The 27,262-nt window shown below is 38.1% G+C and overlaps 1 protein-coding gene across 6 annotated transcripts in view; it reads right to left on the reverse strand.

Moving 5' to 3' along the window:
- Positions 1-3,505: 3,505 nt before the first annotated feature.
- Positions 3,506-27,262, reverse strand: part of chd7 (chromodomain helicase DNA binding protein 7) — a 232,204-nt gene continuing 208,447 nt past the window's right edge. For 3 of the 6 annotated variants that reach the window (XM_072254598.1, XM_072254590.1, XM_072254632.1), the window contains 9 exons: positions 26,119-26,327; positions 24,323-25,084; positions 22,858-23,018; positions 21,126-21,350; positions 14,748-15,194; positions 9,564-9,788; positions 8,144-8,284; positions 7,103-7,207; positions 3,506-5,930 (listed from right to left, as the gene is read on the reverse strand). In XM_072254598.1, coding sequence (XP_072110699.1) covers positions 5,022-5,930; positions 7,103-7,207; positions 8,144-8,284; positions 9,564-9,788; positions 14,748-15,194; positions 21,126-21,350; positions 22,858-23,018; positions 24,323-25,084; positions 26,119-26,327 — 3,184 coding nt within the window. In that variant the 3' untranslated portion in view covers positions 3,506-5,021. The remainder of the gene's footprint in view (positions 5,931-7,102; positions 7,208-8,143; positions 8,285-9,563; positions 9,789-14,747; positions 15,195-21,125; positions 21,351-22,857; positions 23,019-24,322; positions 25,085-26,118; positions 26,328-27,262) is intronic. The other 3 variants (XM_072254614.1, XM_072254605.1, XM_072254623.1) reach the window with 3 other exon arrangements.

A 27,262-nucleotide genomic window follows, 5' to 3' on the forward strand; every position in this document is an offset into this window, starting at 1 on the left:
TGGGTGAAAAAGTATCAACCAAATTTGCATTACAAATCTTTCTGTAAGGACTTCATTCTAGTCTCCCAGTTTCTCCATTTCCATTGTATATGCACTGAAGAAACTTCTCATACCAATGCCTTTTTCCTTAATCAACGAGTCTCTTCTACCAGTCTATCGTATTCTCAACTGCACTTTTTCTATTTCTTTCATTTTAACTCTCACCTATTCTTCTCTCAGCTTAAACAAGAACCGGGTTTCTAGGTTCTTAGTTTCTTCTCCATCAACCCCCACATTCAAAGATCTTCACAATTTCCACCACCTTCAGTACGAACATAATCACCAGACACACCATCCTTCTCAGTATTAAGAGGAATACTTGGTCTGAGATTTCCTGCTTCACTTTTTTTCTAAAAAAAAACACAACTTTTCCATGCAATATCTGTGCTTTTACCCCTTCCCTTTAAAATTTCTAGGTAAAAATAGCAACTCATTTGCACTTCTTCCAATTTAATGTATTGTATTCAGTGCTTACAATATGATCTCCTGTATACTGGGGGAACCAAACACAGGTTAGGTAGTTACCTTGCAGAATTCTTCCTTTCAAGCTGCATGATCCTGAACATCCAGTCACGTGTCACTTTAATTCTTGTTCCACTCCAACCCATCATCAGTCTGCTATATTCAAAAATGTCTAAAGCAGCAGTTTTATCTTCCAGCTGTACACATTGCAGCCACTAGGACTCTATAACTCTTGTCCTTAGCTGATAAAATTTAAAGTAAATGTTAGAACAATAACCTTGGTCTGCATCATATTCTCTGCAGTCCCTATCCCTCAACCTTGCTGCACCTGAAAACAACACACATGAAAGTTGTTTGAAATTCCAGCATCTGCAGATTTCGTCGTGTTTGCACCTGAAAACAGCCTTGTTTTCCCACTTTACCACTTCATCGATCTAAACATTGATACTGCTTTTCTATTTGGATGCAACTCTACAGCACTGTTTTGCTTCCTTGATGGATATCACCTTTTACAATTACAGTGGATTCCAGTTAATTAGGACACATTGGGAGCAGTACATTTTGGCCCAATTAGCCAAAGTTTAATGGAAATAGTTAAAAAGGCATAAAAAAAGACAAACCACCATTTAACTGAGTAATAAATTATGTATTTAAATAAAATACAGAACAAATTACAACACTAATGTTACTACTGTACTATAAAACTATTAGCTCCTAATATTTATCAGAGTTCATCCAGTGCATGTTGCTGTTCTTTTGAACAAAATCAGTGCAGACACTGAATGAACTGCCTTCATACAATGCTTTTGATGATTGTATTCTCCAAATCTTCATTTTCATTGTAACATTCAAGCTGACTGCTGATACCTTCAAATTCTTTGTAGTTCCTAACCTGTAGTGAAATAATTTCATTTTCACTCGTTGCTTCTGGCATCTTCAAGCCTGAATGCTTGAAACTGCAGTGAGCAAAACAGTTCTGAATTGTCTTACTGCTCATTTTTCATCATATATCAGTGACAAAAATCACTGCTTTTCGAACACAAACACATGCAACAAACACTTTTTGAAAACTGTTCACTCTCAGCATAAAGTAATGTCTAATGGCCACACAAGTGCATATGATTGACGCTAGTTAGAAACTGTTCAGCAAGAGTCTCCTGTCCCAATTAAGCTGCACAGTGTCCCAAGTAAATGAAAGGAATCCTGGCTATTTTCTTGATTAGTTTTTGTTCTTTAAGCCAAAAATAAATGGCCACCCTGATTAACCCCATGGCCCAATTAACTGGAATCCACTGTGCTTGAAACCACAAGCTATTTCAGATGTACTTCTGGCTTAGGATTCAAACAAACATAAGTTGTCTCATAACAATTAGACAAATTCTTTTCACAAATAACACTACTTGAAGTTTGCTATATTTTATTATAACTTCCAATTGCTGTACTAAAAACAGGTGCCAAATTCTCATAACAGATTGAAGTTTAACTGTAAGTATTTGATCCTGGTGCAATTCTTGCTTTAATGTCTCAAATTTATATGATAAAAAAATTTATATAATTATACCCTCTTTCTCTCCAATTCCAGCATTACATTCCTATTGCTTAATGGGCTGCATTCAGAAGCCAACTTGCATAAACCTAATTTGTGTTGAATTAAGATTAAAGTAGTAAAGCATTTTGATGAGAAACAGAAGATAGAGAATAATGCAGATAGAGGATATTGTAGATCAACTGAGCTCAAGATGTTACCGATTCAACATTACAAGCTATTTTGCACATCTAACCAGAATGTGACCAGGCTTGAAGTAGCCTACTCCTGTGTTCTCTCAGTACAAGGAGCTGCCTTACCCCAACAGCTGTTCCTCATTTATGAGAATGGGCAAAGTATTAGCAGAGATCCATTTGCTGCCATCCTCACCTGATGGTTACAGCAGGAAGTCATAGCAAGCAGAAATAGGCACTTTAATCGATTGTGTGCCTTTTTTGCCCAAGCATATTTGCCTCTGATCAAGTAATCCAGCAGTTATCATCAATTTGCCAGGTTTATTCACCAAAACTCCAGAAGGAAAATAAATCACAAATGCTGATGGAGGGATAACAGTCAACTATTGCTGATAATGATAACTTTAAAATATACAATCGAGAAAATTAAAAACACTGATATCATGCTATTGGAAGCTGAGTTTCAGAATCATCCACAATTGAGGATGATAATTTAAGACATTCATGACAGTATCAAATAATGAAAGTTCTAAAGTTTTAAATTATAAGCTGTGAAAAATCTAAGGAAAATCTTCTCTCACATGCTAATCCACCACAGTACCAGGAGAATACTGCAATAGTTTTATAGCTCCTGAGAAGTCCAACAGGACTAGGGGAACAATGCAAGATTTACTGATTGGGACAGTTGGCATTTTAAATAGTTCAGAGAAATAATATTAGAAACTACCTTTGCTGTTTTCCCTAAACATACTAAAATATAAATTAGTTACTAATTTGTCACTTTTCACCAATGTTTATTACATTTGGGGCTGAACTGTGAAATATTTGTCTGCTTATTTAACACTCTCCTCTCCCCTTACCCTCAAATATTGCTGTTCAAATTAATTTCTAAATACTTGGTAGGAAATTTTCAGCAAGCCAAGTTACTGAAGGAAACTGATCAGAAGCATTGGCAATAACTGAAAATGTGATGATCAGAAACAGATTTATGGAATTTATTTCAGCAAAGTGCAGTAGTTCTTTAAGGCATGACACTGTGAAGCTAAGGGTAAATTTTCTAATCACTGCCAATAACACAACATAAAATTGTACTGGCTATCAAATAAATTATTTCTAATAGCTCTCTTTTAATGTAGACCTGAAGAGCAGTCTTGCAAGAAATAGTTAGCATTAGTATATAAAGGGACAGATTTCCAGGAGCGAAAATCCCAAGCTTCCCACTTCCAAACAGAACAACTCCTTTAGAAAGCTGCAATACTGGATTTATTATTCACTGATTGTGGAAAAAAACTCACATCACACAAGATATACTGCATTACAATTCCAAAATTTCTTCAAGCAGGTTACTGTAAGAATTGAATTGCATTGTTGGAAATTAGACCAAGGCTAATGAAATTTAAAAATTCGATTCCATAACAATTTTTTCACTACCTGAAATGAATAATTCCACCAGTTGTCATATAACAGGATGGCATTACAGCATAATGAAGTGTAGATACTCCTCATTCCACTTCATTTACAATCCAGCTCATCCACAGTATTCACCACAATTGCTTCTTCCAGCTATGCAATGTGGCACCTGCTCAAATGAGAAAGACTTAATTTCTGTTGCTACCAACATTATCGTTACAATGATGCCGTGCAGTATACCATCAGCATTTCTAATAGGTAAGGATAGAACAGAACATAATGAAACCAGGATACCTAATACTGAATTGGTTTAATAATAAAGCTAAATTTCTTTGCATTTTAAGTACATGTATTGTCCATTTGTAAACATTTACTTCACCAATAAACCAAAAAAACTTTCCAGGAGCCAGAATATGGTATGTGTTTCTATTGCTACTAAGCAATGTAACTAGTGAACACCAATCATAATTTGGTTTCTCTAGAATTTTGCTTTTCTACAGTACATGTCACTGCATATCATGGGTCACTTTTATTAAAAGCATCGTTACTACAGTTGGCAGCAATTTACATCTTATCTTACATGATAGCAGTTTTCAAATTTTTTAAAAAACATCACAACAAAGAAAACATACATTTACAAAGTCATGTTTGTAAACTTCAATGCTAGTAGAACTGAGGTAATGCTGTTTAGCTTTGTGGCTAAAGTAACAAAGTCCTTTCTTTTAGAGAAATGTACCTGAATTTTGTTTACAACAGTGCATTACAAGAAAAAAAAATCATGAGACAATGCAAATCAACTGTAGTTTATGTCAGAAATTGTGTCACCCTTCAGGCTTTTTATTGTCCAGATTTTTAAAAAAAACATTCAACAGCTGCCAAGTTATTGCTGTGCCTCCGGGGTGAGACCTTCACACTATCGTGGGGATTGTCAGTGTGGACTCTTTTATATACAGTCAAATCTATAGGCAAGATATGTTCTACAATGACTTTTGTCCATCTGTGCTCTTCACAGCAATGTTAAATATACATCTTCATTATTCCTTTATCAGCAGAAACTGCTTCGGTCACTAACAATCACATGCCATGATCGAAGTTTGTTGCGTATCACAAATTACCATTGGTGAAAACAAAAAGCAGAGCATTTATTTTAACTTCATTCCTTAAATTCAGACACATTTTTGAACTTGATATCGCTTCTAGGATAATAAATAATGCACTGCATAATACTTATGACCAAGACATCTTTGACATCTGCATAACATGACTTGGAAATTTGCTACACTATGTTACAGAGATAGCTTAAAAAACTATGTGTGGACATTTAATGAATATGTAAACAGTAGGACTACGACTTGAAGAGTTTTAAAACACTTAAGTAACTGGAAATGTAATTAATCCTCATCTTCCTCCTCTTCTCCCTCAACTGAGTCCAACCCTGTTGCCTGTACCAATTCATCTTCCACAAGAGACGAATCTGCTGGCTTACTTGGGCTTCCCACAGGATCACTGTCATCTGAATTGGCTTCTCCTTCAATAAAACTGCTGTCTTCAGTTTTGCCATCTGTCTTATCCTCCTTGTCCTCACTCGAGCTTACTGTGCTCTGCAGTCCAGCCAGTGTAGTAGGAGGAAACCCAGACAAGGTCATTCCCAAGCCAGGAGGAAGAAACATAGATGGGTAGAATAATCCAGGAGCCATAGTGGAAAGCAAGAATGGGTTGAATGCTAGAGGGTTGTTGGACAGTCCAGTGGTTGCAGTAGCTGTGAAAGAGCTCGAACTTGCACTATTAGAATCAACTGCAGATTCTGCACTGTTAATTTCTTTATCTTCATTTTCTTTATCATTTTCTTTATCATTTTCTGTCTTAGACGAAATACCACTTTCACTTGAACCCGGCGCTGCTGAAGAAGTACTAGCTGTAGCAGTCAAAGGGTTGCTTAACAAGCTTCCTAGTCCAAACATATTGGGTAGTCCTGCCATACCTGGGAGCATCAGTGGTAGTAATGAAGCAGGGTTTTTTGTATCTCCTCCTGTAGCAGCTGTAGCCAGGCCTGATGGGAAGCCCATCAATCCAGCTAACTGAAGACTTTGCAGGTTTTGTAAGTTCTGGAGGCTTGCAAGATCCATTCCAGCAAAAAGACTGTTCATCAGTAGTGGGTTTATTCCTGAAGCCGAAGCAGCAGCTGCAACTGCAGCTTTAGCAATCTCACTCTTAGGCCGTCTTCCCCTCCTACTTGCTCCCTCCTCTCGAACAACTGGTCCAGTGAGAACACGGTCAAACATGGACTCTGGTAAAAATCCCTAGGGCGAGGGGAAAAAAAAACAGGGTGAATACAATGAATTCTGAGCAATACATGCAAAATGCTGGAGGAACTCAGCAGGCCAGGCAGGATCTATGGTAAAGCGTACAGTCGAAGTTTCAGGCAAAGATCCTTCATCAGCCCTGTTGTTTCGGACCAAGTTCCTTCATCAGTCTTGTTGAAAGGTCTTGGACCAAAAAGTCAACTGTTTACTCTTTTCCATAGATGCTGCCTGGCCTGTTGAGTTCCTCCAGCATTTTGTGTGTGTTGTTTTGGATTTCCAGCATCTGCAAATGTTCTTGTGTTAATGAATTCTGAACTGCAATGAACTCCTTATCATTGATTTACAGTTTTAAAAATAAATTTTGATTACACACCAATATCTCTTAAGATATTGAAGACCTCTGTATTATTTATTCAAATTCCAAATACTGTGCACCTAGAGATAAATGCTTCAGTGCTGCAGTGACAAGATAAAGCTACTATTTCATATCTAAACTCTGCCAACAGCCAACAATGCCAACACTTAGGGAAAACTAATTTCAGTGAAAATTTGATGGATAGCTGCCAAATGTGCCTCATCAGGAACATTATCACATACAGACGTAAGCATCAGAGAAGAACTAAATTCTATAATCAATACAGTATTTTAATAACTTCCATAACAGTCTGAACCATTGTTGAATTGTCATTCATCAATCACTCCTTTTTTACCAAACAAGTTATGACAATGTTTCATGTTACACATCTCAATGATGGCATTTTAAAGTAATCGTAAAGGATCTGTAAACAATTACAACTTGATTTTAAAAAAATCACCACTTGATAGGACTTTAACTGATCTGGCGTAACAACTGGGTGATCCCTTATTAATCTTGAACAGAAATAAACTCAATTTCTAAAGTCAAAAGGGTAGGAATTCATTCCCTGGCCTACACACAGTGTATGTATTGTGCTCCACTTCTGGAAGTTTGTCCCACTGACTTCAACGGAGCAAATGAAGCAGAGCATAAAAAATACTATCGTTAGTGCCCAACGCCAAGACAAATTTTTACTCCAAAACAATTTGTAAAACCCATGACCAATACGTTGCTACCTGTGAGTTCTACAGAAGTTCTCAAACAACTAATTTATTTTGTTAAAACTGGCCATGATAAGAAAAGGCACACTTACAGATTGCTTGACCACATCAGCCCAATCAGGTGCGACAGCAAACTCAGGGTTTTCTTCGAGCCATCTAGGCAAATCTTTCATTGGTGGGGCCATGGCACCACCCATCTAATAAACATGGAGAAAAAAGTTTTAATAACTTGAGTAATGCTTAATATATTTAATTCAAATTTACATGCCTTCTACTCATGATGTACATCTACAGTGACCATTCACTACTGATCTACTCTAATTCCATTTTTCAGCACTTGGTTTGAAACCTTCCAAAGGCTTAGCTTGTCTTGATATTTAAATGTTGCAAGTCTACTCACCTCCACCACCCTCTAAGGCAGTGCATTTTAGACTCCAAACAGCTGCTGGGTGAAAATGTACTTCTTCATTCGCTTTAAAACAAACGTCTGCCTTCTAGATTTTGACAATGGTGTTCTGGAGGAAAATAGTTTCTTAGTACCTACCCTGTTAATGCCCTTTATAATTTTGTATTGCTCTACCATTAACACCCCTCAGCTTCCTCCACCAGTCCTTCAAAACTGAAACACTCCACCCCAGGCAACATTTTTTGAAATGTACACTCCACTCCAGGTCCTCTTTATAGTGTGGTGACCAGCATCACACGTGTACTCCAGTTGCAGCCTAACCAATTTTACATAAACCTGTGTCATGGCCTCACTGCTCTCATGGGTATGTGAATGTGAGGAACAGTATGAAGCAGGTACAACCAAAACCAGAGAGGTTACTGATCACTGACTGCATTTGGTGCTTGCAGAATCTTACTATGCCATAAATTCTGTGGATGCAAAGTAAGTACAGCCTGACACAAGTAATTTGTTAGGTGCAAAACATCCTGGCATCTTATTAATAAAATCTTTTGTGTATTGTAAATTTGGCTGTATTAATATCAATACCAGGATATCAGCTTTTGTATTGTTTGGGTAGGTGTCTAGAAACCTCAATATAGCTTAGCATTAACAATAAGCATCAATTGTCTAAAGCAAAATGATCCTGGATATCTGATCACCAAATTTTATCTTCAAATAGCCATACCTTTTTCCCATTTCTTTTGTTAACAACAGGCACTCTTTCATCCCCTGTCAAAGTGTTAACATCCAGTTTGTTTGGATTTCTGCAGCGATGCCTTTTCTGTTTAGGCTTCTGAAATGGGGTCAACAGCACTTCTCCACTCTTCTGAAAAGAGAAAAATGTTATATTTTCACTATTGATCATTTTGGTGTCTTATAAAAATAAATTCACATGGCCAAAATTTCAAGACTTAATAGTTGTTCACATTTAATAGTCGTTTTATTCCATATATTTATTAGATGAGAAATGCAAGCATTCCAACTGCTGACTTCCTCTAGCATTTTTTGTGTTATTCCAACTGAGTGCAACTTCTATTCTGTTGAAATATCATTCATACAAATGTGGAACTTCTTGTTTTTAAAAGGCCTGTAAAAGCATATAACCTCAATACATCACTGGAGATTTTGGAATGATCTGACTGAAATTTCTAAGTTAATGAAGGAACAGAGTGCAGAAAACTGAATTGTTGCTATTAAGTTCAATTGACGTCTATGAAAATAAGTGAGATTAAGGCCTCTTTATGCTTGAGTCTGGGATCCTGCAAAGAATTTCAGGGCAGGATTTTTTTTGTTAGGCCTCATTAAAAACACAAATGCAAAGTGTTTTTAAGATTCCCTTTCCAAGCCATCCCAACTGCATGCAGTGATGTTCCCACTCACCAGTCACTTAAATTCTACATTACAACACCACTGTTGCCTCTGATACCTCTGATACTGTTCCAATGCAAACTTGAGGATCATCATTTCACCCTACCTTCATAATCAGAACTAACAACACAGACTTTGATGATTGTAGATAACCAGCCATTCCAAAGAGAAGCCAGCAGCCATCTCTCTTCAAAGATGCTGCCTCACTGCTAGGCAGTTTGAGCAATCTCTTTTTCTACCTTACCCCTTTCTGCTGTCTTCCCTCCTTCATTTGTCTACATCTCGCCTATTCAGATCATTTGTCATTAATAAACCTTACAATCCTTTGTGGCAACACCATATTTCGTATCAGTTTATCATGGATAATATCCTTTATTCTCTCCACCTCTTCTGCACCACAATTTTAAAATTCTCCTAGTTCTGCTGAATAGTCATTGAAACATTACGTTTCATTCTTTACCGAAGTTGCCTGACCTGTAAATGTTTTCAGTTTCATCTGCTTTAATTTCTTGCACCTGTAAACTTCTGCATTCTCATCAATGGACTGGGAACAAAATATTTTCTAACTAAAGGTCACAAAATCAGCAATAAATGAAAAATGTCATTCAATCTAAATTGGACAAGCCTGAATATTGTTTCAGCTCTTGCTTCATGAAGACTGGCTTGCTGGTTTTTATGATAAACTGACAGTATCATCCAAACATGACACCAAGTAAAATTTACACTGCAGTACTTACTGGTACATAACTAGGCATATCCACTGTATAAGCTGGGTGAACTTTCAGCCATTCCACCAAATCTTTATTTTTAGGGGCAGCTTCGCCTACAAGCCTGGTCCCATCTTCCAAGTTAACAACAGGTATGTGTGCCTCTGGGTCCAATTGACCAGGAGATGGAATGTTTCTTAGTTGTGATGCTGTCTGCATGCTCTCTTCAAAAGCTTTGGCCACTTCTGCATCATCCTGCATGTAGAAATGCATCATTACCAATACTATGACAAATAATCGCTTGTCTATACTATAAAACTCAAAAATGCAGTAAAATACTTGGTGCCTTAAATATCTAGAAACGTGCACGGCAAATGGTTTTCATCAGCCAATGGATTTTGTTTTACTGACATTGGTCCTGTACAGTCACTCACTACTGCAGTTAGGGTTCAGGAATTAGAACACAGATGATTACAGAGATCATGAAGCAAATCGAGGGAGTGAAGCACTAAAACATCTGCAGAAGGACATGCATCACTGAGGCACTGGACTCACGTTTCAGAGAACATTAGTTCAAATCTCATCATGGCAGTTAGAGAATTTGAATTAATCTCTGAAAGAAAATTTAGAAAGAAAAATCTGAAATCAAGCATCTTGTGTGTTTTTGGCATTGTAAAACAAATGCAAAATATGTAAATACTTATAAAGTTAAGCAGACCTGTGGAGAGATAATTTAATGTTGATGGACCTTCAAAAAAAAACAGACCTGAAGGATTCTGGTAATGCCTATGCCCAGTAAGATGGCATGGACACAGTGGCTTCTACGGGGCCAACTAAAGGTGTTATTGTCTTCATTAAAGATTTTTTTTAATGATGCAAGACCCTGCTGTACATTAAGAACTTAAAGTACTGCAGGAGCTAGGCTTAGTGCTGACCATGTTGCTGCCTGCTACAGAGATGCATCAGTGCATGAAAGTGGTGTGAGTCTAACAGTGAGTGATTGTCTTGGCCGCTTTCTTTGTGATCACAAGACCCTGTTGGTCAATGGTAATGTGGAATTCTGTAAGTCACTGGTTTATTGGCTAGAGAGCTGTGTGGCTTCTAGTCACAATGTCCGCCTGTTTACAGCCATCCAGGAGAGTTGGTGTGCGCAATGTCCAGGCTGGCGTCGGTGCTGCCCTCCAGTGTTTGCTTGGTGGAAGGTGAGATGTATTGTGTTCTTCTGCAGACTGCTGCAATGTTCAAGGACTTGGGACTATTTTTTGTGCGTGACTGCATGTTTACAGCTATCTTGTATATGCCTTGTGCTGTGTGTGATTGTTGGTACTGTGTTTTGCACCTTGGTCCCAGAGTAAGGCTGTTTCTTTTGGCTGTATTCATGGGCATTCATGTCCAATTGAATAACAATTAAACTTGAACTTGAAGAAAGGTCACCAACTTGAAAAATTAACTCACGTCCCCCTCCACAGATGCTGCCCGTCTTGCTGAATATTCATGTTTCCATTCTAACCTAAATCAAACTATTGAAAGTGAAGTTTGGTTTTCCTTTTAAGAACAGGCACAAACAGCAATCCATCGCATTTATCAAAAGAGAGAATTGCAACATATTTACAAAAACTGATCTGGACAATCTAGCTTTGCAGCAACCTGGTAAACCACAAATCATTACTGCACTATAAAATAATTATCCAATTAAAATGAACTACTACAAAACTCCAGGGAAGTAATATGTAGTCTCTACCCAAGTTGACCCATGCAATTTCATATCCATAGCAAGTAATCAACTCCTAATTGCTGCACATAATACCCAAATAAGTAATTCAGTTGAATCAAACTGAATAATAATAAGAAAACAGATATCAGCCACTATTGACTCGGGCACCAAATACAACAATGTATATTCAGCCCTGATGCCCCTACAAAGCCCTTTCCTTCATTTTCAAAATAGGGAGAACTGCTGTACAGTCTAATCAAGCAACTGCCTAAGAGTCCTACTCGCAGCAACAAAGCTTTCAGCTCACAGCAAACTTAACCATTATCTAGATATAGCCTACCACTGCAGCAAGATGGGCTGGCTGAAATGGCAGCACACAAATAAAGTCACCATGGAATGGCACAGGAATGCTCAAATGTTCATTCCAGAATTGAAATTGAAATCTTTTGCTATCATGGAAATATGTGCAAGGAAATCATCTGCTCATTACTATCCACCATCTTCCTCCAGCTGTTGAGCCACAACATTTCTCCATTTTGAACTTTAATTGAAGCAGCACTGAGGGCAGCAACATCTCAGAATATACTCCTGGTGAGGAACTTCAAATGTACATTACTTAATTGTAGCACCATTATTAATTCTGAATAAACAGCAAAAACATTAAAAAAGGATCTAGTGTACACATGGTTGGACAGTGGAACTCTTGATTTGAATGAGGACTAACCAATCAGGAGCGACAGGCAATGGTGGTATAAATACCACCAGACTAGACATGCCCAGGCATCATCCCGATTAAGATGGCAGAGTTTGTCATCGAAACGTCGGTTGATACCTGTACTCGGCTGGAAGCCCGAGAAGAGATTATTAGCAAACACATTACTACAACCTGTTACTTCATGTTTCAATATGTTTCTCATTAACATTACCATTAAGTTAGATGGTCAACACTGGTTTAACAACTGTAGAAGAACATACTAGGAGTACACCAGGTTTAAATAAATATATCGAAAACAACTTGATACTAAACAGTGGCAGCAGCACGCTTACGGAAAAAGCTCAGGAACCCCACAAATAATGAATCAGATCAAAGCTCTGCAATTCTGCAATATGCAGTCATGAATTAAGCTCAAGGACTACAAATATTCTTAGTAATGCCGAGTCCAGCAAAATTGATAACATCACCTTCAGCTTCAAATCAGTCGATGACCCATCTCTGCCTCTAAGGTTCTTACCATCGCAGCATACAACCTGATTTATACCGGCCTAAGAAACAAAGTGAATAAAAACAACTCTGGAATCCTGATGGTATGATAACAAGAGAGGGATTCTGCAGTTTTCAATGAGTGGCAGTAATGGAGACCTGTAAAAGAGATCTTGCTGTACCAATTACCAAAATTGTTCCACCATGAGAAACTCTATTTTTGCCTGGCAACAAATCAAATTGAGTCAATAACCCATTCCAATTATCAGCAAAATGATGGCAGATACTGCTGACATGGCTATCAAATAGTACTTTTCCACCATCAGATTTGTTAACCAACACAGCATTTGGATCAGGCAGGCAATAGTTGTCATCATAGTCTTGGCTTAAACATGAACCTAGTAGCAGGGTGAGAGTGACGTCAAGGTAATATTTTCAGAGTTTAGCATCAAGAACCTAGAGGAGCATTGACATTAATTGGAATTATTGGGAGACATTTCTTTGATCTAGGAAGAAAGAGCTATGTTTGATTGTTTTAAAAGTACAGTCATCCCAGACTCAAGACTTCATTGTGAGATATTGTCAGAGCATTGATAGCCAATGTCCTCTGCTTTTCAAAAACTTTCTTTCCATCAATTGAGCAGAACAGTGATGCTCACTGATGAATGCCAAGTGTTCAACCCCATTCACAAATCCTCACATAATTTAACAATATTGTCCATGTAGTGAGAGCTGAACAACATTCAGGCTTAGGTTAATATGAAGCTGGTAACATTGTATCAAATAGTACTGGTAAACTTTCAAGTCTAATCACTTTCTATTGATATTTAATAATCTATCATCACGTCAAGATCTTAAGGATCAATGCAAACTGAACATTTGATATTACTGTAGTGCAGCATACATAAATTCTGAGAGTCAGTGGGATTCTGCAGTGAGTGAATTGCCTGTTGTCTCAAATCTTCATCCACTTTTTAAAAGACATAAGAATACAATGGAACACTCTGCACTTGTCTGCTAAAACACTCATGAAGCATGACATCTTTCAGTACAAAACAGTTAACTAGACAGGCAATCTATTATCAGCTAAAACATTAACTCCTTCCATGAGTTCAGCAACTTGCTGACATCTTTGACAAAATACCCACTTCAGACCAATGATCACTGCAACACAGTTGCGGATGGGAAAATCATCATCCCCAAGTTTCCCTTTAAGCAACTCATGATCTTGACAGAAATATGTCACCAATTCATCATCACTGGGTCAAAATCCAGAAAAAAAAACCTATCCATTTGCATTGCGAGAATATATTCAACAAGTTATCTATAAGGTGTTCAAGCTGGCAACTCAGCAGGGTGCTCTCAAGAGTAATTGTGGGTTAGTAATAAATTGAACAAAACAAAAATACCTACTTAGGGCAAAAATCAATAATGATATTTTTCTTAATTTGGCCATGTATAATCTGAATATAAAATGTAAAATATTCTTTACATTCATTTTGGATTTCTTTAAGGAAGCAGCCCAATTTCAGTACATTTATTGCCCAAGTTTCTGATTAGAATACACCAATGCTTCACAACATAACTATAGCCAGAAGCAGAGTATCTTTAGTGGTAAAATGAGAACATCAATACAAAAAAATAAAAGATTGACAAAGGATGACATAGCATAAAATAGCACGCTTTGTTACCCTTAGCTGTAAACCACGAGATTCATAACAAAAGTCATAACTATTGCTGATGTCGCTCTGAATCACCGGCAAGAGTTACAATGTGTGGAGTGAGAAAAATTCTCCCACCTATTTTCAACTGAGATCTTAAACCGAGACACAGAAAATAGCCCCAATACAGATAAAATAACCCATAGCACCATTTCAAAGAAAAGGTTATCATGTGGCTTGGCCAGTAGTCTTCAATAATCAACTTTACTAAAAAAAAATTAACTGATTATTTTGAAGTTGCTATTTGTGGGAGCTCACTGTCCGTAAAGTGCCATATTTTCTACAACTTCACTGTAGAACTTAGCTAGGAAGCACGTTGTTTCATTTCTGATCATTTAAAGCTGCTAAACAGCTACTTTTTTGGAAAAGCATTAAACCAAAGATATTTTCTGCCCATCATTTTCTCATGTTTACAAAGTGAAAATCTTGCTTAGATTCTAAGAATACGTTCACATGAAAAAGGAAAGCCATGTCCATTACTTTGAATTGATTTCACTCAAGATGGGGTTGGGTTAGGGGAATTATGAACAAGAAATTCAAAAAATTCCAAGATCTTTTCCCCTTTAAACATTACTTACAGCATTTAATGTCGTCCGTTTGTTGTTCATAAATAAGAGATCAAGCCCCTCCACATTTTTCCTCCTTCCTCTTCTCCTTTTTATTGGCATTTCCCCATCAACTAGTGAACCATTAATCATAAGTCCAGTTGGTGTTCGTGAAAGGCCTGCTTGCAGCATTTCAACATGGGCTTTATAGGCATCTGATACTGGCACAGAGGCATTCGACAAAACGTACTTGGGATTAACAGAAGGGTTACTGACTGAGGTAGAACTTCTTGCCTCTCTGGAGGCTTTTGATAAATCTACAGCTCTTTCTTGTCCACTGTCTGAGGCTGCCTGGGACTCACGAAGCTGAGCCACCATCTCCATCAGATTTCTTCGTCTTGCAGCTCGCTCAGCTTCTATTTCAATCTTCTTTCGCCGTCTCCTGCGTTGTCTTGGAACTGATAGGTTCATTGCATCATCCTGTAATGAAAAACATACAGATTTAGATATCAAAGGTAAACCTACTTTCATTCTATTGCATTTATTACCTTCAACAATTGCAAAGGCTCTCTGGTTTCTGTTTGATTTCAAGTGAGGAAATTAGAGCCCTATTAAAAGTCAATCTTTTTTAAATACAGCCAAATAGGAGCAATAAAAGACCTGAATTAGAGTACTTAGCTAGTTATTACTCTAAACTGAACACAATAAAATTAAAATTTCAATAAGCTTATGGCAATATATTGGATCGGATTTAATATCACAGGCATGTGTCGTGCTTACGATGGTGCTGGTGAAGCTCAGTGACTACTTGCTGGTGACAAACAAAACAAACAAAATTACTAACTATTACATCACACTTTTCCTGGTAAACGATCACTGCACTCAATAGCCTGTTACTTCCCTTTTGAAGTTGAGCTTTTGAACTGCCTATAAGACCTGGCATTATTGCAGCGTGAACTGAAGTCTTAAAGGTGCAGGATGGTTGCAGCGGCATGACATCTATGGGCCAAATTGAGATGGCTTGGCCCAGGCACAAGGATGAAACAATGTTTAGCCATTGCTGGAGCGGACTTGGAGGTGATTCAATGAAGCAGATTCGAGGCAAGGTCCAGGCCTGGGAGGAAGGAAAGACTCGAGTTTGATTGATTAAACGTCAGGCCGAATTGAAAAGGACAGGTGCGAGTTGAATTGAGGTGGTGGGGCCTGGGCCAGAGAGCACATCGAAGCACATTGGCATGTCTGAAAGCAAAGGACAACCCGAAGTTCAGACGATTTAAGTGCCAGGCCAGATTGAAAAGGTCAGGGTGTCAGGGCTGGAGGCGAGGGAACAGACCGGTTCAGCTCACTATTCTGCAAGGTTTACTCATTTCTGCACTGAACTGAGGCTGTGGCCTGCAACTAATGGGCTCCCGAATCAGCTGCCGGCTTCATATCTTTCGTGAATTTCAGTTCTGAATGCTATTTGCTTACTTTTGTTGTTTGCACAATTTGTTTTTTTTTCTGCACATTGGGTATTTGATAGCTTCTTAAAAATGGGTTCCATTGGGTTTCTTTGTTTTGTGGCTGTCAACAAGGAGATGAATCAAGGTTGTACAATATATAGGTTTCAATGGGTACATTTAATGTCAGAGAAATGTATACAATATACATCCTGAAATTCTTTTTCTTCACAACCATCCACAAAAACAGAGTGCCCCAAAGAATGATAGTTAAAGCATTAGAACCCCAAAGCCCCCCTCAGTACCCCCCTCCCACACACAAGCAGCAGCAAGGCAACAAAGCAAAAAAGCATCTGCACCCTTCATTGAGCACTCAAGCATGCAGCAAAGCATCAATAAAGACACAGACTTGCAGTACCCCAAAGACTACTCATTCACCTGGTCATTCATCATACCTCCCTCTCTTCTTAATTAGGGGAAAAAGGTATCCCCATTTCACAGTGAGAGGGGAGACATAACAAACAACTCGCTGATTTACGATATTAAAAGCCTGTTGTGTCGCTTTTTCCAAGATGCGCCCAGAGAGTCGGCACCATACTTTGGTATATACATACTTCAATAATAAATGTACTTTGAACTTTGAAATCTGTTGTGTTGTGGCAGCAATACATAATAACCTATAGATTACTACATACATTTATAAAACTGTAATAAGTAGTGCAAGAGAGGAAAAAAATAACAAGGTAGTGTTCATGGGTTCATTGTCCATTTAAAAAAAATCTGATGGCAGAGGGGAAGAAGCTGTTCCTAGAATGTTGATCATGTCTTCAGGCTCCTGTACCCCTTCCTTGATGGTAGCAACGAGAAGGCAGCGCATCCTGGGCGATGGATTGCCGCCCTTTTGAGGCAGCACCTTTTGAAGGTGTCCTCGATCCTGGGAAGGCTAGTGTCCATGATGGAGATGACTGAGTTTACAACTTTTTGCTGCTTTTTCCAATCCAGTGCATTGACCCCTCCATTGCAGATGATGATGCCACCAGTTACAATGCTCTGCAAGGTATATCTGTAGAAAGTTGCACACGCCTTTAGTGACATATCAATTCTTATCAAACTACTAATGAAATATAGCCGCTGTCATGCCTTCTTTGTAGCTGCATCAATTATGTTGGGCCCAGGTTAGATCCTCAGAGATCCCTTAGCCCAAGAACTTTCCACTCCTGAACCCTCCATGCGGATTGGTGTGTGTTCCCTTGAATTAACCTTCCGGAAGCCCATAATCAAATGCTTGGTCTTACTGACATTGAGTGCAAGGGTTGCTGTTGCAACACCACTCAATGAGCTGATCTATCTCACTTCTATATGCCTCCTTGTCATCATCTGAAATTCTGGTAACCATAACTGCAATCAACAAGTTTATAGATAGTGTTTGAGCTCTGTCTAGGCACACAATCGTGGGTGTAGAGAGTAGAGCAGTGGGCTAAGCACACATCCCTGAGGTGCAGTTTTGATTGCCAGCGAGGAGGAGATGTTATCTCTGATCCACACAAACTGTGGTCTCCCAATGAAGAAGTCATGGATCCAGCTGTAGAGGGAGGCACAGAGGCCCAGGCTTTGGAGCTTGTTGATTGAAACCGATTATGGTTATGTTGAATGCTGAGCTGCAATCAATAAAAAACAACTTGAGATAGTTATTACCATGGTCATGATGCTCCAAGGCAGAGTGCAGAGCCAGTGAGATTGCATCTGTTGTAAACCTATTGCTTCAATAGGCAAATTGCAACAGATCCAGGTTCTTGCTTAGGCAGGAGTTGACATGGCGAACCTCAAAGCACTTAATCACAGTAAATGTGAGTGCCACTGGGTGATAGTCACTGAGGCAACTCATTGTGTTCTTCTTGGGCACTAGTAAGATTGTCACCCTTTTGAAGCAGGTGGAACTTCTGAATGCAGCATTGAGAGACTGAAGATGTTTCTGAACACTTTCACAAGTTGGCTGGCAAAGATTTTCAGAACTCTACCAAATATACCATCAGAGTCTGCCTTGCGTGGATTAACCCTCTTGAAAGATGTTCTGACATTGGCTTCCAAGACAGAGATCACAGGACCGCCAGATAATGCAATGACTCATACAGGTGTAGTTTTAATCTGTCTTTCAAAGCTTGCACAAAAGATGTTGAGCTCATCTGTGAGTGAAGCATCATAGTCATTCACGTTGTTAAGTTTCACTTTGTCGGAAGTAATGGCTTGCAAACCCTGCCAGAGCTGATATGAATTTGATTCCATCTCTAACCTCAATCAGAATTGTTTTTCACTCTTGAAATAGCCTTCCATAGGTCATACTTGGATTTCTTGTACAGTTCTGGATCACCTGTCTTGATCTAGCCCTCAGCAGACTACAGATCTTATGGTTTATCCACAGCTTTTGGTTTGAGTATGTCCAGAATGTTCACAAGAGGCATAAACTTATCCACAAAGGACCTGATGAAGTCAGTGACAACTAGAGTGTATTCATTCAGACTCGAAGATGAATCCCTGAATATTGTCCTGTCCACCGACTCAAGGTAGTCCTATTAGGGCTTCTCTGCTTCCCGTGAAGATACTTTCTTGGTCCTCACCACTGGTGCTGCAGGCTTTAGTCTCTGCCTACATACTGTTACTAGAATTTGTGCCAAGTAATCGGGCTTTCTAATGTGTGGGCATGGAATAGCATGGTAAGCATGGTTGGTGGTGGTATAACAGTGTTGGTTCCACAGGTGATCATTGGTGGTAGTCACTCAGACTTCTTCCAGCTGGCCTGGTTTCAATCTCCCGCAAAGATAGGGAGGGCATCAGTTTTGTGCCAGCCGAATATGTTATTCAACTCCCCCTGTGACTGCCTGATGTTGGCCAAGGTGGAATGTAGACTGCTACCAAGATGATGGTGGAAAATTCCCTCAGCAGATAAAATGGACACCATTTGGCCGCTAGACGTTCCAGGTGGGACGAGAAGGACTGAGACAGAAGAGCCAGTTTTGTGCACCATGATGAGCTAATCCATCTCCTCTGCCTTTAGAAGACAGAGCTGTCCTGGCTCTGCAGAGAATGGTGAAGCACTGTGTCTGAAATTGCAGGTGTAAGCCACGTTTGCGCAGGGAACACATCCGTCTTTAATGTCCCTCTGGTACAGCAATCTTGTTGAAGTCTTCAATTTTATTTTCCAGAGATGGTACATTTGTTGGCAGGGCAGTCAGGAGTAGAAGTCCAAGGCCCCTGTGTTTCAATCGTATCTGTAAGACTTGCATGCGACCCCCCCCCCCCCCAACTTTCTGTATTAATAGAATTTTTAAATATCTTAAAACAATGCTGCTTACTGAAGTCCCCATGGCTGTGACTGTGGACTTCAGCCGTAGTCCTAAATGGGAATATTTGATAATTCCCATCGGAGCCACACACAAAGAGTTGCCATTTAATAGCACCATCACACCGAATGCTGTATCACTATGATCTATGACTCCAAACAGAATAAAATCTTACTCTTTAGCCCTGTTATTACTACCTTGATCTGCCATGTGTCAACCTTAAAGTAGGAATTACTGTATCCATTTGTTATTCTGATTAGAAACTTGCCAGGAAATCTTACCTCTTACCGGTGGTTAGTTTTATTTGCCTAACTCCGTTCTGTTTCCTTTTTCACAGATGCCACTTCATGTGCTGAATGTTTCCAGCATTTTTAAATTTTGTTTTAAAAAGAGTTTGGTTTGCAGCATTGCCTTACAACTTCCTGCATCACTATCCGTATTTAACCAATTATTTGTGAAACCAACTGCTGAATTTCTTTCAGTCATCCAATGATATGATGCACTCAAGTCTGATCTATTTGTGCTTCGGGCTCTTTCAGAGATGAGGAATTTCTTTACCCAGTGGGTGGTCAATCTGTGGAATACAGTGATACAGACAGCTACGGGGGACATGTATTCCAAATGTAAGTTGAAAGGTACTTAATTAGTAAAGGGCATCAAAGGTAATGGGAATATGGCAGGAGAATGGAGTCGAGGGAAAATAAATCAACCACGATCAAATGGTGGAGCAGGCTCAATGGGCTGAATGGCCTAATTTTGCTCTTACGTCTTGTGGTCTTATAACCCCTCAGCGTCATGTAAAAGTATGTTTCAACTAACTTACTTTCATTATGACAGAATGACAGATGATGACAGAATGAGCAGAAAATTAGGGGCATTTAAAAGAGCTAAAGTAAGCACTGAATAACATCTACATATACTGGACTAACTAACTTTTGTTAATTCCTTAACTGAAAGGCCTCATTTGGTTTCGACTTGGGTACAGTACATAAAAAGATTGCTAGCACTCATGGAGCAACAGTGCTTGGTTTAGAGGTTTTATAAATTCAAGGAAATCCTGAAAATTGAAACAGTTGACATCAAGGAATTAAGGATTCAAAAGCTTGTAACAAATATATATGTTGCCATAAAATTATGCACAGCCCAGAGGAATGGAACACATTGTTAAACTGAATTAAACAAGTCATAGTTTATAAAACTCTTGATAAGCTGACACTATTCTTCCCCTACTTGTAGAAAGAACAACTTCATGTTTATCAGGATGATTGCTGATTGCAAGAGGAATTAGGCACTCATCCACAGTTTTAGCATCAAGAGTCTGCATCATGTCCTTCAAAACCATGAATTGTTTAAAGTCTGCAGCACGACCAATAAAGTTCACAATCTGATTAAGTGATTAAGTACTCTCGGTGGGGAGTTGATACAATGGTTTGACTTTCAATTTTGCTATTTTTCTCCCCCTACCAAGCAAACTCAGTTGACTTGTATAAACTAGGACAAGAGATTAAGTTTTAGCTCCCCCTCCCAAAATATAGTTTTATTGCTATAAATGGGCTAAGAAACATTTTCAGCAAAGAGTTGCTCAGTATTAGAGTGCATACATCTGATATAATAAAACAATATTAAGTACTTACCCTTGACACCTGAGGAGAACCTGCTATATCTTCACAGGTACTGAAGCTCCCTTGACCAACAATGGAGAGTTCAGTAAAACTCCTCCTTGGCAGAGGGCTTTCTACTGAAGTAGGGGTGTAGCTGATTATACCATGAAAATCAAATGGCTGGCGCCTATTTATAGGCCACTTTCCCTTGATTATTGCTTCACATATGTTGTCCAAACGATTAATCATTACTCGATCCTGTAAAACAATACATTGAAGTACATACAAGCTTGCATCAGAGCTCCAGTAAGCATTCACCCACACATGAATTTTTGTGCAAATGTACTTAAATCAGCGTTTTTCAAAGTTAAAGTATAACATGTGCACCCAAAATATAAAAAGAATCACATAATCATAGAAACTTTATCTTTCTAATTGGAATATCAAGGAAAAGCGCTATATAAACATTAGATGAGGCGGTCAAATGTAAATACTACTTTTGCATTAGACCTATATCCATGGGCTCAGTGTTCTGAGCCTGTTTTCCTATCTCCATATGCTATCTTGTCCAGATCTTTATCGGATTTTCTGACTTTTAGATCAGGAAGCTTAAGAGACAATCTATGCATTTATGCAAATGAATAAAACATAAATCATGCAAATGATTGCAAGCATATTAAAAATGTAAGCATTTTATGTATCCAACTGACAGTACAGGAAAACCAGTATGTGATAATATATACACAGATACACATACATATATATAATCATATAAATGCTATGTTGAGGATTTGCAATGCACTCCCTGACCTACTGTTAATACTCTCATCTGGTTTGTGATAAAAACAAAAGCATTGTCCAGAATGTAATTTTAAATATCATGGAACTCAAACTTTGTGATCTATTAAGGAAGCAGTGAAGGTGAAACTAACAATATATTAATTACGGATCGAGAACACAAAATAAAATGAGGTCTTATCTTACTTTGTAAGACTAAGGTAAAGTAGGTTCAATGGAAATAAACAGAAGTTAGCAAAAACAATAAATAGAAGTAACAAAACAAAACCGTAAGGTGCTGTTCCAAAATACAGGTGTATTCTGTTATGGCAGCAGTAATGAGTTGTAATGGGTTACATATTATTTAGTCTATTATTAAACTGATTTATCATATCACATAACAAAAGGCTTATCCAAAATTAAATATCAATAAATATTTAATAATATTTAGATATACCATGCAGAAAAGATTCTAAAATTCAAGATCTCAATAGCAGTGCTCTGCAGTGGAGTGTGAGAAGCAGTTGGACACTTAGCATCATAATCTATTAAGAAACTCTCAATAACAGAATCTCTCATTTGTCTGACTGATTCTAGTCTACTGGGTTTGATATGGGAAGGGTGGGGTATGGGTAAGAAGAATAATAACTCTGAAATATATAACTACTGATATATGAAGGGCAGTCATCTTTGTTGCTTGCCTGCACTTAATGGACTTTTTATTTTAAAAGTTGGGAGAAAACATGCTGTACTAGCTCAATGTGGAGACTAAAGGGCGAGTACATCTAAAATTAAAGCCATATGCTTTATTGCAGCCATTTTATGTTATTGTTGTAAACAAAAAATAATACCACACTCTTCCTATTTTATTAAAAGGAACAAATTTGATTGGATTAAAAAATGCATTTCCAGAGACAAATAGTACCAATTTCATATTTGCAAAGCAAAAATAACAAATCAAAAAATCATACATTAAATCTACACATACCTTTGGCCAGAATGAGAAGGAATATGTTCTTTCATGAAGTAGCTGAGCTACTGTGGGTTCACTATCTTCCATGAAAAACCCATCACGAGTTTCATCACGGGCAGTGCTCAAAGAAGCAATGCTTTCTTCATCAAAATGCTTGCCTTGAGAAATAGTCCCAGCTGTGAAGAAGATTATGCAAGTTGAATACAACAACACCAACCCTATGACCCTGTCATTGAATGAAGCATGAAATTATGAATGGAAGAAATTATTTTATTCGGTTTAATATGAAGTTCAATAGCAAAATAAGAATACAATTTACCATCCAATAGTTAAATTACCTTGGCATCACAGTTTTCCTACTAGATTGTTACACTGGTATGTCATAAAGAACTGTTAAGCCCTAATGCACTCATATTGAAACAAAGGAACTGCTATACTATCATTTAACTCATTATTGCGGTATTTGTGGAAGTTTATTGAGATGCACATATGAAAGGGATAACTAATCTGGCAGTTCTCATTTTTAAACATTATTTCATATTTCCAAATGATGGATGCATCTACTTCAATCATTGCTGGTTCACAGAACCATTACATTTTCTCAATGTTTTTTCTTATAACAAGTTTTTTCCAACTTTCCATTGCTTCCTCCATATTCTACATCTCATCTTACACAATATTGGTGATTTATATTATCGGTTAACCTCCCAATTGGCACATTTTTGGAAGTTGGGGTGTACCTGGGGAAACCCCACTGGGTCACAACGAAAAATGTGTAAAGTCCATACAGGCAGCAGCTCCCTGTGCCACACAGTCCTAAATCTAACTTCCAATGATGTTGTAATTTATAGAATTCAAGTTTCAGCAGGGACAATATCTCCAAGTAAATGCTTACAAAGCAAGTACTTTGATTTTACTGGATTACTATAGAATCTTTGAAACTTGAAAATGAAGCAAAAGATTATTTAGCAAGTTCAGCATACACACAGTTTAATAAAAGCAAATTTAAGATTCTGCTGAGGCAATTTAATAGTGTTCCACTTAGGGATCACTGGATTGTTACAGTCAAAAGCTTACAGCAACCTTGCACACCACTCCGCTATATGGAATTAATCTACACTCATTTATTATGGAAGTGGAGTCACGTTCTCTCGACACCTTGTGTGACTCTTGTGCACAAGATGGAAATCAGCATTTATTTAACCTGATTAAGCATTATTTTGATTACAATGATAAATGTTTTAAAATTTCAATGTAATCAATGTTTCAACACAAAATTTTAAACAGGATTTTGTGTATGATTCATCAGATTGAAAAATTTTAAATGTACAAATATAGAAAATGGTTCTATAATTTGTTGTACAACTGCTTTTCTAATCAACTGAAGTATCACAAAATTACAAGTACCTTGCCTCTGAGAGCAGAAGGCATTTACACAAAGCAACAAATTCTTTATTAGGAACACAAATTGTTCACTCACACATAGTACCTTCTGGTTGGGATGATTCTTCTGACTTATCATCAATATCGTCGTCGTCGTCCTCCTCCTCATCATCATCTTCTGACCCTTTCTCAAATGGTAATTTAGGTCTGAATTCCTTTTCCTCAGACTCAGCAAGCATTTTAGTACCCAGGGTTGAAGTATCATTAGCATCATGCTCAACTTTCACAGACAAGGGCTCCGAGGTATTCTGACAATCAGAATCAATCTGTATGTTCTCTGCACAATTCGTTTCTCCATCATCCTTAGAAAGCTCTGCACTTTGCTCACCCTGCGCTGTTGGTAAAGGACTTTTTAGTTCACCTTCAGTTTTTCTATCATCATCAGCTTGCTCTGTACATTTTTCTTCTGGAACTGGTGTGGCTGGAGCAACAGAAGATACTTGGCTCACGCAGGCACCAGGTTGGTTTTGGAAAGGTGTACTGATCCGCTGGTTGGCCCCTTTGTTTTGAGCAAAATTTTTATGGGCCTCCAGGAAAGAAAGCTCAGGATCATTTAGAATGTGATAGTCTGTCCTGCTAACTCCATGCTTTGCAGCACCAATCAATAAATCTTTGTCATGTTTGCCACACTCCCACCATTCAGGCAGGTCCATGCTTGGCTGGCATAACTTGAGTCGCTCATCCAGTTGTGCATGGAGTAACACTTGCTCTCGAACCTTCCGGAGAAGTTCTATTCGATACAAGGTTCTAGAAGCACGCTCTTCCGTGATGGGCTCAATGAAAATGGTAGAATCAGATTCTTTAAGGAGAAAATAAAACAAAAACTGGTTCAAGTCTCCATATTGGTTGTTTCCTGTGTGCAATTCATAAGATTCAGATTTTATGTAAATCACATATAGATTGATGAATATCCTGATGCAATGAACTCTCACACAACGTAACATGGACCCAGTGCCAGATCAGATTACTGATTAAGGAAATAGATGCAATGACTAGATTATTGGGGTTATACTGTACAAGGCCAGGATGAACTTTCATTTAAAAGACGAACTAGTGACTTATAAAACTCAAATTAGCTTGAATAAAGGTTCCATTTTTGCATTAGATCAAGAATCCTGTGTAGTTATGATATGAGTATGTATATAAAAATATTAACTAAAACTGGCTGGTAGCTGCATAAAGAGGCATAGCCATTGCCTACATTCAAAACCAAGTTCAATAGATTTCTGGATGTTAGAGAATATGGGAATAGGGCAAAAATATGAGACTGAAATAGATGCTGCATCAGCCATGATTTTGTAGAATGACAGAGCAGCCCTGAGAGACTTGTATGGCCTACCTCTGCCATTATTTCTTTTGATCTACAGAGAAACAATGCTATTCATTTCTTTCACCCTGCAAATGCTGAAAATTTGAAATAGAAAGTGCTGGAAACACTCAGGTCAAACAGTACATCTTAATCAGACTTGACAATTTCTGACCAAAATCATCCATCTATGATAGCAACTTGCCACTCTCCATTACTACAGCTTGATCTGCTGGGCATATCCTATAGCCCTACTTGTCAACAACAAAAAATATCATTACCTTCTAACGGTCCCTTTAATACATCTGACCTGGTTTCACCTGATTAGATATTTCAGCCCTCTCACTACCTTTAAGAAAAAACAATCAGTCTTTCCCAGTTCTAATGAAGGTTTGCCAACTTGAAACATCAACTGTTTCTCTTCTCATACTTGCCGTTTGACCTGTTGAGTGTTTCAGCATTTTGTTTTTATTATACATTGTGTCTTAACCATCTGCTTGCTTCCAGTCACCACAGTAATGTCTTACCTTCATCTGGATGAGGAGGCATATGACATACTTTTCTACACATTGTCACAAAAGAGTTGAAGTACTTTTCCAAACTATCATCAGACTTTTTATCCAGTCTAGCAAAGGCACGGAATTGGCTCCAGTCAAATTGCTTCTTTGTTGGATCAAAAACTATGCCAAAGGTTGATACTACACGGTAAAAGTCTGCCTCCTCCCTCCTAGTCCACCTAGACAACAAAGATATGTTGATAAAAGCATTTCAACGTTGAAATCATGTGAGAAGTAACGGGTGTTGGCATGTTGTCACATGTGTTAAGGTACAGCAAAAGTTTCAGTCTGCATGTCATTCAGGGAGATCAACACACAAGTACATTGAGTTAGTAAGAAAAAGCTTTAGCTATCCATTCAAGAGTCAGTGAACAGCAGGAAAGCTTAGTGACAAGATACTGTATGGCTAAATTCAAACCCTAATTGCACTGCATTTTAAGAGTCTAAAGCACCAATGATACTAAATAATATCAATTGAGAGATGGTGAGATAAATTTATACCCCAGGGAACTGATAATAAAAACTAGGCGTGAACTAGACTGAAACTCTGTTGGTGGTGCTACTCTTTGTGCCTTGCAATGTTGCTGAACTTTAAGAACAATAAAGCTCTTTGGGCATCAAGAACAGGAAACCCACACTGATTTTTTGTCTTGTATAAGGCAGGAGACAACACATTTCCAGATTTTCCACCTTGGCCACTGTTTTGCTTCCCATAATTTCCAGAGGGGTAAGTTTTCGAGTTAACATTATTAGCAAGACCACAAACCCTTGCACATAAACTGGCAATTCTCTGCAATGCCGCTGGGCTTTGATTTAAAATTGACTATGGAAATTAATTATTTGAAAGTTAACATCTGATGCAATATCTGCCATCCATAAAAAGTAACTGGAAATCAAATCAATGCCCATTCTTTAAACTTCTGCAGTTTTGCAGGCTTTAAACGTTTCGTTGATTTCTTCACAAAGAATTAAAACAGAACTGAATGATATTCAGAGAGTGAATAAGTTCAGACTAGAATGCAGGCACATATAGTATAAAGCAAAAGAAAATTACCTTACAGCTTTGTTTTAAGAAGTAGTAGCTAAAATATTGCTGGACAAAATGAAAACTAAG

The sequence above is a fragment of the Mobula birostris genome, chromosome 1 (assembly GCF_030028105.1).
Source record: "Mobula birostris isolate sMobBir1 chromosome 1, sMobBir1.hap1, whole genome shotgun sequence".
NCBI lineage: Eukaryota > Metazoa > Chordata > Chondrichthyes > Myliobatiformes > Myliobatidae > Mobula > Mobula birostris.